The 11,793-nt window shown below is 49.5% G+C and overlaps 1 protein-coding gene across 1 annotated transcript; it reads right to left on the reverse strand.

Annotated features, from left to right (window-relative positions):
• Window positions 1–9,083: 9,083 nt before the first annotated feature.
• RPP25 (ribonuclease P and MRP subunit p25) lies at window positions 9,084–11,041 on the reverse strand. Its single transcript, XM_006182048.3, has one exon. It carries the CDS (start codon window positions 10,411–10,413, stop codon window positions 9,769–9,771), a length of 645 nt encoding a protein of 214 aa, XP_006182110.3. The 5' UTR covers window positions 10,414–11,041; the 3' UTR covers window positions 9,084–9,768.
• Window positions 11,042–11,793: the final 752 nt, after the last annotated feature.

An 11,793-nucleotide genomic window follows, 5' to 3' on the forward strand; every position in this document is an offset into this window, starting at 1 on the left:
GTAAAAATACCTTCTTTGCTTACCCCCCGGTTTGAACCTAAAATAAGAGAACGAGTGGGACAAAACAACTGCTTACATAGAAAGGACTTTATGGGGGCGAGGGGATAGTTTAGTGGTAGAGTGCTTAGCATGCGCGAGGCCATGGGTTCAATCCCCAGTACCGCCATTAAAAAAATAAATAAGCCTAATTACCCTCCCAACAGACAAATAAAGGACCTTATTAGTCACTATTCTTATATCACAAATTCGCAAGCATTAAAATATGAGTCCAAGTATTTGATTTTATAGAGAAGGAAACCGACTCAGAAATTAGATTCTGAGACTCTTCTCACCAAATCCTCAATCTCAGGATTCACTTGGGTAGTGGCGAAACGCCCGCCCCCAATTCCCGCAGGAGGGGGTTGTTTAAGTTTCTTTCTTTCTTCCTTCCTTTTTGTTTTGTTTTGCTTTGTTTAAGTTTCAAACTGAACATCCACTCTGGCCTCACTACATCCAGACTGAGCTCCCAGGCAGTGGGGCCACTATTCCCGAGCCTGAATTATCTCATTGCTACTCAGAGTTAACAAGTCTCTTGTCATTTTCTATCCCTGGTCGCCCTAAGGAAAGACAAGGTGGACATTCAGGCTCCTCTTCCTCACTCCAGGCCTTGTCTCCAGGGTGTATCAGCCCTTCTCTTTTTCCTCCCTAGCAGTGTGGCTTTAGAGGGTATGAACCTGGCTGGGAAAGGATAAAAGCTTTTATCAAGACACCTATCCTCATCTTCTCCCACTAACCTAACGAAAGGGTACCTGGAAGCTTTCACCTCTTTGAGTTCAATTAGTATTCATCAACTCTCTACAAGCTGCTGTCAGTCTCTGCACTTTGCCTACAGTACCTTAGATTGGCTCCTGGAGTGTTGTGTATTGTTGTTTTCAAAAACAATTATGACTATAATTTATTATGTGCCACTGCATGCTACAGACTATTCATTATTCCACTTAAACCTCATAACAGTGTTGTGAGATAAGTATTTATCCCTATTTTATGGATGAAGAAATAGACTCAAAGGACATTTGCCCAAGAATCACACAGCTAATAAATAGTGGTGCTTTGATTTGAGCATAGGTTTGTCTGACTCCAGAAATTGTTCTCTTAACCACCACTCCTGAAGGTAGTCTTTGCTGGCTTCTCAGTGAATTCTGAACCCCCTGCTACTTTGAGGTAGCCCTTATCACCTGTATTAATTTTCTATTGCTGCATAGCAATTTATCACAAACTAAGCAATTTAAAACAATACCCATTTATTATTTCTCAGTTTCTGTAAGTTAGTTATGCCTTCATAGCATAACTGGTTCTCTACTCAGGATCTTACAGGATTGAAATCAAGATGTCAGCCAGGGGGTAGGGGGATAGCTCAAGTGGTAGAGTGCATGCTTAGCACGCATGAGGTCCTGGCTTCATTCCCAGCACCTCCATTTAAATAAATAAATAAATAAATAAATAAATAAATAAACAAACAAACAAACAAACCTAATTACCCCCACTCCTAAAAAAAATGTCAGCCAGGTCTGTGGTCTCCTCTGCAGCTCAGAGTCCTCAGGTTGTTGGCAGAATTCAGTTCCTTGCTGAGTCCCCATTTTTTTCTTGCTGTCAGCCTCTCTCACCTCCTAGAGGCCACCCTCAGGGCCTTGCCACGTGGGCCCTCCATAGGCCCTCTCACAATACCACCCCTCATTTCTTCAAACCAGCAGGAGAGTATCTCTGACACTTCACTCTCTTTTAAGGTCTCAGTTGATTAGGTCAGGCATAAAAGTGTAATCTCTCTTTTGATTAAGTCAAAGTAAATGGGTAAGTAGCTTAGTCTTGGGAATGACAGCCCATCAGATTCACAGATTCAGCCCTGATTATACAAGACATATACACCAGGAAGCATAAATCTTGGGAGCCATCTTTGAATTCAGCCTACCCCATCATTAGGTACTCCTTCCTGGATCGTTTTAGACTGGCTATCCTGGCTCTTTCCTAAGGCCATCAGGGTCTTTTGTCTCTTCCTATCATCTTCTGCCCCAAAATACTTTGCTGTCCCTCTGGAGAAGCAGCAGCTGGACTTCTGATGCCTCAGGGATGTCACTGTTCAGCCTACCAGCTTCCTGCTGCAGCCCAGAGCCTTCATCTTGGAAGAGTCATTACAAGGCATTTCCTCTGATGTGTGCAGAGGGGAGGGATTATTGAGGAGTCTGTGAGGACAAAGACACTGTTCCATCATGTGAATTTATAGCAGAGGGAAGTTCACATGCAAGAAAAGCTCTTATCTTCTCTGGTGGGAGTTAAGCATGCCTTGGGAAAAAAATGAATCCTGCCATTTCAAGGCTGAAAGTGGCCTTGAGGCCATTAGCCTGACTGATCCTACATTCTTTCCATTTCCTCAGGTCCCCACTTGGGCACTTCCAATGATGGGACTCTCACTACTAGACTGCTTTGAAAAAATGGAGATGAACAAGAGAGGGCACCTGAGAGAATGACATTCTTGCTGCTGTTGAGTTATAGCTCTGCCATAGTGCCTTAGGCAAGTGACTCCAATTTCCTGCATCACAATTTATTCACCTATAAAATGAAAATAATAATGGAACCTAACAGGTTATTGGGAAGATTATATAAGATAATGCATGTAAAATACTATGTCCTGGCTGGCACACAGGAACAGCTCAGTGCACGGTGAGTGTTACTCTCTAGAAAAACTATTTTTCTGTTGTATAATTATGGAAAGTTCTTTTCCCAGGGCATGGTAGCTTGTGAAGTTAGGGACAAGGCCTAGAGATGGGGTGGATAAACACCACAGAGATCACCGGGGAATCAGGTAGAAAGGGTGGCAGGAGGAGGAAGCCTTCAAAGGAGATCATGTGGGGCCAGCATCCGACATGAGGAGGAGAGCTCTAATGGTACTTTTTCATAATTAGCTGATTAATTTAATACTTATTATGTAATTTCCTAAATTATTACTTTTATGATCAGAACATCATTAAAGGATATAAGTTTTGATTGAGATATAGCTCACATATCATAAAATTCACCCTTTTAAAGTGTATAACTCAGTGGGGTTTTTTGTCTGTTCACTATGTTGTATAAGCATTATCGCTACCTGATTCCGGAACATTTCCATCACCCCAGAAAGAAACTCCATACGCAACAGCAGTTGCTCCCTATTCCGCCTACTTTTTGTCTCTGTGAATTTGCCTATGCTGGACATTTCATATAAATATGAATGTTCTTTTGTGCCTGGTTTCTTTCACTTACATAATGTTTTCAAGGTTCAGAAATTTGTAATGTGAATCAGTACTTACTTCCTTTCTAAGGCAGAATTATACTCCATCATATGGGTAGTCCACATTTTGTTTATCCATTCATGAATTTATGGACATTTGAGTTGTTTCCACTTCTTGGCTATTACGAATAAGACTGCTGTGAATATTTGTGTGCACGTGTGTGCCCCATTATTTTGGGTATATATCTAGGAGTGTTATATAGGTGATTAGGTAAGTCTATGTTTAACTTTTTGACGAACTGCCAGACTTTTCCAAAGCAGCCTGCACCGTTCTATATTCCCATTAGCAATGTATGCAGGTTCCAAGTTTTCCACAGCCTTATAATTTTTTTTAAACAAAGAAAGCTCAGTTTTGTAGCTGTCTGAGCTGGGTCCCACACCCTCAGTTTCCTGTCAGGAAACAGGGCCCAGGGCTGGGGTGCTTTGTGCTTGGAGTCCATTAGCTGCTGTCCTAAAGGTTTCTTCCTGTGCCCCCAGCTCCCTGAGCCAAGAGCCTCTCTTTCCCATCATCACCTGTAGGGGGCAGCTCTCAACAGTTCTTGAACAGTTGAGACTCTCTCCATAGCTGAATGGGAAGGGAAAGGAAAGGGGATTTAACTTTGTATCTCTCTTACCAGTGAGAGTGTGGCTCCTTCCATATGTTATCTTGGGGAATAGTCAGCTTTGCTTAATCATCAGAACCACGTGAGGACCCTAGCAGAATGCCCATTTCCAGGTCCTTCTTGGGAGGTTCTGATCCTGTTGCTTTGACGGTCAACCCTGGCAATCTGTGTTTTTTTTTAATTGAGGTATAATTAACATATAACATGCAGTCTACATTTTTAACAAATGCCCTAGGTGATTCTGATGATTAAAGGTCAGGAAGCCTGGTATTATTATATCCCTTATCCTCACAACAATCTGGCCCATTTTTGCAGGTGAGGAAGTTGAGGCTCAGAGAAGAATTAACTTGCTCCAGATAACAGTCAGTCTCACTTCCTGCAAAGCCTGTGATCTGTTCAGCATGACACCAGGCTTTACATTTGCTAGCACAAGCCTGCAGAGAGTCTCTCCATGCAGGACTGGAAATTCTGATAACAAGGATCTTGGCAAGCACCCCATATTCTTTTTCCCTATTCCCGCTGACGGTGGTGAGAATACCCGCTGTATTCTTAAGGCCGCTTTTACAGAGTACTACAGGCGGGGCGACCTCACACGACAGAAATGTATTCCCTCATAGTTCTGGAAGCCAGAAACCCAAAATTAAGCTGCCAGCAGGACCATGCTTTCTCCGAAGGCTCTGGGGAAGGCTTGTGCTGTGCCTCTTAGCTTCTGTTATTTGCTGGCGGTCTTTGGCATTTCTTGGCTTGTACCTGCATAACTCCAATCTCTACCTCCATCTTCACATGCTGTTCTTCCCTCCGTGTGTCTGTCTCTTCTGCTCTTCCTGTAAGGACATATTAGGTTAAGGACCTATCGCACTTCAATATGACCTGATCTTCCATATTAATTACATCTGCAAAGACCCTATTTCCAAATAAGGTCACATTCACAAGTACCAGGGGTTAAGACTTCAACATACCTCTCAGAGCGACGCAGTTCAACTCCCAACAAGTATGATAGTCAGCAGGTATCAGAAACAACACCAGATCCTCAAGTTGGATATACAAACCTAATCGCTGTGGTGACCTTTAGATTCTTCAAAGAGTAGGTAGAACCCAAGGGCCCAGATGGGGGAATAAGCAGTGGTGGGGATGGAGAGACTTTGGCTACTATCCATGAGGCTGGACAGTTAAGGACTTTGATGTGACTGAAATCTGGCTCAGCTAGTCTTGATTCACTCAGTCAATAGCTCTCTGTGGGCTTCCTGTGTTCCAAGAGCTGGGTAGAGAGCAAGGCAGGCAAGATCCATTCAATCATGGCTTCTGGTTTATTGGGGTGACTGACAACCAGAGGTTCACACTAATGAGGGCACAATTATAAACTAAGATCCGTGCTCTGACAGGAAGAAACCTGGTGTCACCAAGGAGACCTTCCTGTGGCTATATTTCCTTCCTTGCTTCCTTCCTTCCTCCCTCCCACTCTCCCTCCTCTCCTTCCTCTCCCCTTCCTTCAGTTACCCCTGTCACTGGAAGACCTGTAGGTATTTCAACATCTCAGTGAATTTGAGGGGACTAGAGAGTCCCTAGTGGCCAACGTGTGCATAGCAATGATCCAAAACAACTAATAGAGTGGGGGCCAGGAGATGAAGGGAGTGTGTGCAGGAGGTGCGTGTGGCAGGTGGGAGTGTGTCTGACCCAGGTCTTCCCCCAACTGTGCAGTGAACGTTCCCTGGCAGATTCATGGCCAGTGGACAAAAGCTTCTAAAACCTTCACCAATTTGAAGCTGTGGACCCCACCCCCTATACCCTACTCCAGATCCATCTGTTGTTTGGTCCTTGCATAGCATGACACCTGTGATGTCAGGAATGCAGGCTAAGTCCTGACCAAGCTAGGGTTAGTGCCCAAGGAGAAGCCCTCCTTGTCCTGGCTGTAATGGCAGTGGAATCCTACCTAGTCTGGGTAGCTCGCAAATCTGTCCCCACTGCCATTACCCCACTCCTACCTCTCCGTAGTGTCCTGAATGTAGTCAGGCCCCTTAAAATCCCCTGCTGGTGTCCGAGGGATCCTTCTCAAACACCAAACAGACTGGGGCACTGCCTGGCTTCCATTGGCCCCTCACTTCCTTCAGGGAGGCTCCTTGTGACCTAGGTCCCACCTGGTGCTCCAGTCCCACCTGCCTCTCACCAGATGCAGCATCATCTCTCTGTGCTCTGCCTGGAATTCCTTGTCCAGACTTGTTTAGCTGACTAACTCCTCCTGGTCTTTGAGGAACCAGCTCCATCAGTACATGTGAGTGAATTAGGTGCCTCTTCTCAGAACCCCCACCTTCTTCCACTATCACTGCCTTATGCTGTCACTTTCTTTTCTTTCTCTCCTCTACAGACTGGACATCCTTGAGGTAGAAACAATGTCTGATTATCTTGTGACTCTTCCCCTTAGCCCCACCCTGTACCTAGACCTGGTGCAACATTGGAGTCCCTCAAGGGCCAACTGGGGCCCACTGCCCATCTGACCTCAAGCTCTGGCCTTGGATTGTATACATTTATGTCCCCAAATGGATTTTGACTGTGTGACCTGACAGTTTTGTGGGTGTGAGCTTTCACTGCCACTTCTAGCCTGGAAGTGCCCAAGGCAGGTGCTTGGATAGAGGCCACTATTGGGAAGGTGGGATCTCATGGTGGAGGGGGTTCCCATTCCGTCCCATACTGCCACGAGTTAGCTCCTGAAGTGAGCCAGCTCTGAGGTGCTCCCCTAGCCCCTCCCACCTTATTCCAGCACTTCTCAGGTTTCCACTTCAGCCTTGTGGGTGGGGATGTACAGGATATCTGTCTTCTTCCTTTGGAGCCTATCTTGGGTTAGCAGGGCCAGAGGATGGTAAGGCAGGGTTGGGGTGCTCATGGATGATGAGTTCCATTGGCTCCCATGAGCACCTATCAAAATCCTGGGAACTGAAGCTGCTAGGGTAGAGCAGGGGTGCAGAAAAGAAAGTCAGTTTCATAACCTGCTTTCTAGCGTGGGCGGCAGAAACTCAGCCCACAACGCAGGCAGGTTAACGTTCTGCAGGTGGGGAAACAACATGCCCCTCACCTCCTCACGCTGCAGGATGTTTCTAGGCTGGAAGGGGACTTACCTGACCCAAGGCATCAAAAGAGAAGGGTGTGGCCTCCCCTGACAATCTCTGCTTGCACAGTCTTAGTGATCAGGACTTCAGACACTTGTGGTCTTAGAAAATTGGCCCTTTTTCAGAATCAAGACTAGTCTCTCTTAAGGCTGTGGAGAAAAGGGAACCCTCCTACACTGCTGATGGGAATGCAGTTTGGTGCAGCCACTGTGGAAAACAGTATGGAGATTCCTCAAAAGACTAGGAATAGACGTACCATATAACCCAGGAATCCCGCTCCTGGGCATGTATCCAGAAGGAATCCTTCTTCAAAATGACACCTGCACCCCAATGTTCATAGAGCACTATTTACAATAGCCAAGACATAGAAACAGCCTAAATGTCCATCAACAGATGGCTGGATAAAGAAGATGTGGTATATTTATACAATGGAATACTATTCAGCCATAACAACTGACAGCATAACGCCATTTGCAGCAACACGGATGTTGCTGGAGAATGTCATTCTAAGTGAAGTAAGCCAGAAACAGAAAGAAAAATACCATACGAGATTGCTCGTATGTGGAATCTAAAAAAAAACACAAAACATAAATACAAAACAGAAGCAGACTCATAGACATAGAATACAAACTTGTGGTTACCAAGGGGGCGGGGGGTGGGAAGGGACAGACTGGGATTTCAAAATGTAGAATAGTTAAACAAGATTATACTGTATAGCACAGGGAAATATATACAAGATCTTATGGTAGCTCACAGCAAAAAAAAAAGTGACAATGAATATATATATGTTCATGTATAACTGAAAAATTGTGCTCTACACTGGAATTTGACACAACATTGTAAAATGACTATAACTCAATAAAAAAAAATGTTAAAAAAAAAAAAGACCAGTCTCTCTTAAGATTCTACCGTACAGGACCTTTTCCAAATTTTATCATTTACTTTGGATGCAGAAGCCCAGGACCAGCCCAGGGCACCTTAGTTGTCAGGATAGTTTACATTCTCTCCACACTTCTTGGGCCATCCTGAGAGGTCAGACAAGCACACTCAAACCCCTTGGCCCTCCCCCAGGGACTCATCAAGAACAAGAAATTGGGGAGGGCAACTAGTGCCAGAGCCTGTATGACAGCGCTCACCGATCCAAAGCTCAAGCAGAGATGGGGGTGGACTCCCTGAAGTGCCCCTTCTGTCAGCTGCGGAAACCTACCTCTTGTCACCAGCAGAAGGATTTATTTCAGGTTTCCGCCTGTAAAGTGACTTACATTCTTCCCCATCTCCTCCTTTCCAAGGGTGCTGTCAAGTGTGCATGGGGCAGGGTCTGCTTCTGAGATCCTGGATCTCTGTGCCCACCCCCGCCTCCACAGCTAGAGTTCTTCCAGCACACAGCACTCTGCCCACCACCCCCACCTGATTTGGAGTTTGGCAGAAAGGCTTATAAGGCCGTTATCTCTCAACAGACAGCTGTGCAGGGCTAGAGGCAGCAGCTTATCAGGGAGGCTGCAGTGATTCACAGCCCAAGTTTCAGCTTCTCTGCTGAATAGTAATTTCCAGCAGTGGATTTGTGCTTAGTCTCTCTCCTCCCTCCCCCTCTCCCAAGGGTGTGTTGTCCTTTCTCAGAGAGAGCAGTGAAGGGGAGATCCTATCCATGGGGAGGCGGTGCTCTGTGCCAGCCTTCTGGATAAGGCTGTCTATAGGCAGGAGGTTGCAGGTTTAGGGACCCCAGTAGGGTCTGCCACCCTTGGCAGTGACCCCTAGGAGAGTTCACTGATGCTTGCTTTTCCTTCCCCTTCTAGAAAAGCAATGTGCTGCTCTCTTCCCTCAGCGGTAATGCATAAGCAGACAAAGGTCTCTTTCTGGCCACAAGCCCCCGAGGCTATAGCCAGCCAGGGAGGGCTGAGAAAGGGAGAAGCCAGGGACTTGGCAGCGTGCTCCCTGCACCATTTTGAAGCTGTCTGGTTTCTGACCCTGAGGACTCCAAAGGCTAAGAATTCCAGGCTGGAGAGGACTGAGACACAAGGGGGCAGGCCAGAGCAGTCTCTGTACAGGCAAGTGGTTAGGAAAAAAACCTGGGGACAGAGCCATTTTTGTGTTTGTTTTATTGGAAGCAAGACTGCTCAGGGGAGGAGGCATGGAGAGTTCTGTCCTGTGTCTCTCCCTCTGGGCCAGCATGGGGAAAGGGGGATGTTGAAAGAGCTAGAGCCCATGGAAATGCCCCTGCCACCACGATCTCAGGATGCTCCTTAAAAGCAGGGAATGGAAAACTAGAAAGGAAACTGTCCTACAGTGAAGGGCAGAATAAGCCATCCCCCCCCCCAACAATTCAGAATCCTCTGCCTTCCAGCAGTGGTTTCTGAACCCTTGCCCTCAACCAACACCGGTGGAACGATTCCAAGAGCTCTCCTCAGCTTCCACACTCCAGGCCCCCCCTCGTGAATCCTGGGTGCCTTTACCCTTGGGGGTCCTGAGCAAGGCTCAAGAGTGCTGCTGCCCACCATTCCCTCCTGGAAGAAGGTCCCCTATGGTTCCGAAAAGCTGAAGGTGGAGTTCTGTGTCATCAGGCAACACAGGTGGGGGAGCAACCACACCACGAAACTTCCTTGGGGTCCCTCTCTTGTCGCCTTGGGGTCCATGCGGCCAGTCAGAAGAGCTGAGTTCAGGCTGTGGGCTCCAGAGTACCAAGTCATGAAAGGCTGAAGGTGTGTGTCAAGGTGGATGCTCTGGAAGTAGGATCGAGCCTGCCTAGGTGGCTCAGAGGCCGCAGTTCTCAGGCCGTCCGGTCCTCTTCCGCAGCACCTGGTTCAGGTTGTGACCTCTTTGCGCAGCCTTCTCCAGCTGCGGGTTCCCCTAGACTCCTCTTGGATGTCGTCGGCGCTGTTGGCTGGGACGAGGGGCCAGGATAGGGGTTCGGGGGCTGGTAGCCGGGTTGGCCCGGATCCAGCGCATCCTTGGAAAGTAGGATGGCGAGGCTGGGCACGTTCTTAAGTACACTGAGACTGGCGGCTGGTTCGTCAGGCTTCTGACCCGGCGTGGGCTCCGGCTGGAGGCTCTGCCATACCTCACGCACGCTCCGGTAGCGCAGCCGCGTGACCTGATGCAGGCCCGCCAGGCGGCGCTTGAGGATCTCGGCGCACGTGACGGTTTTGGTGGTGGCCCGACCACAGCCGCTGAAGACGATGGCGCGCGTGGCTGGCTGCGCCATGCTGGTGGTGGCGAAGGCCAGCAGGTTCCGGATCTTGCTGCCCTCCTTGACCCGCATGTGCACGGCGTCCGGCGCCAGGTCCGCGAAGGGGCCGGAGCCTGGGCCGCCTCCCTCGTCCCCGCTCCCCACCGGCGCCTCCTCGGAGCGCACCTTACGGAAGTTCTCCATGCGCCGTCGTTGCCGGGACCGCGGGGACGTGGGTTTCGCCATGGGGCCGCCTCAGCCCCGGGGCTGCATGGCCGCCAGTCGCGTCCGGCAAGGGCCGGCAGGGGTAAGGGTGTGGGAGCGGCGTGGACGCTGGCAGGCGGGCTGGGACCGTGCGATCTTCGTCTTCCACTTCTCTCTAGTGGGCGCTGCTCTACTCCGCGCTCTCGGAGCCGAGTGCTCCGCGCCTTCAGAGGAGGCCCCGCCTGGGAGCCTGGGAGCCCCGCCCCTACCGCCAGGCCCCGCCCCTAACTCGGCCCGGCCCGCCCTTGTCCTTGCCTCACCCGCCTCTCGCGTCCAGTCTTGTCCTCCGCTTCAGGGGCGAGGGAGCCGCGCACACCGTGGGGGTCGATGGCAGTGCCAGGGGGTGACTTGTCAGGCGAAGTTTCCCTATAATCGTCATCAGCCCTTCCCGAGCCAATCCTCAGAAACGGGCAAGCTAAATAAAAACTGCGTTTGCGGGGCAAAAGCCGTTTCCAGCCTGTTCCCCGAACACTTCCGCGTTTCAACTGAAGGCCGCCCGTTGTCCCCTCCTAATGAGAGATCTCCCAGCGGCCTGCTGGGGGCTGGGGCCTCTTTCTCCCACTCTTCGGAGGAACAACCCCCTCCTTTTGTCCCTTCCGCCCAGGAGCCGATATTCCCGTCTCAAGGACAGCCTGTGCACGGTCAGCAGAGTGCGGGAGGCGCTGGCTCCCGCTGTGTTCCGCGCCTGCCCTCGGACAACTACGTCGCCGCGTGGTCTTTGCCGGGCAGTCGGAGACTGAGGTCTCAGCCTCGCGGCGACTGACTGAAGCTGGAGGCTCCCGGACGCCCGCACACCCCTGGGGTGTGGAGACTGAGGCTTTGGGCCAGGCTGTTCCATGAGATAAATGGGATGAGAACAAGGGGACCCCTTCTCAAGGGGAACTAAGCTCCCTCCATCCATGCCTGAAAGTCTACTATTAGAGCTGCATGCTTTAGGGTAAGCCAGAAATTGTTGCCTCCTAACGTGGATCCCTCTTCTTCCCAGATGGAATTTGTTGTCAGTCAGCCTGGCTCCCTGGGACCCAGTGGGGTTCTTTATTAAAAAGGAGACTGGGTGAAGGCAGGTTTTGAGGAGGAAGGAAGGTGGGAAGTTGAAGCCTCGGGGTGTTATGCAGTTACTGGGTGCCCCTCCCCGGGAACTCTGCAAGACCCAGGGAGTGACCCCAGATCTCTTGCTAGGAGAGATGAACGGTGAAGATAGAGAGGTGAGGTTGTGGGTGAAGAACTGCTAATGGGCAGGAGGGGGTTTGAGAAGAAGCTGGACCCTCCCTAGAACTGCCCTGGGGCCTTGCCTTTCATCTTTCCACCCTACTCGCACACGCACAGTGCTGAGAGTGGGCCGACCTGATCCGGGCGGGAGTA

Source organism: Camelus ferus, chromosome 27, assembly GCF_009834535.1.
Source record: "Camelus ferus isolate YT-003-E chromosome 27, BCGSAC_Cfer_1.0, whole genome shotgun sequence".
Classification (NCBI taxonomy): Eukaryota; Metazoa; Chordata; class Mammalia; order Artiodactyla; family Camelidae; genus Camelus; species Camelus ferus.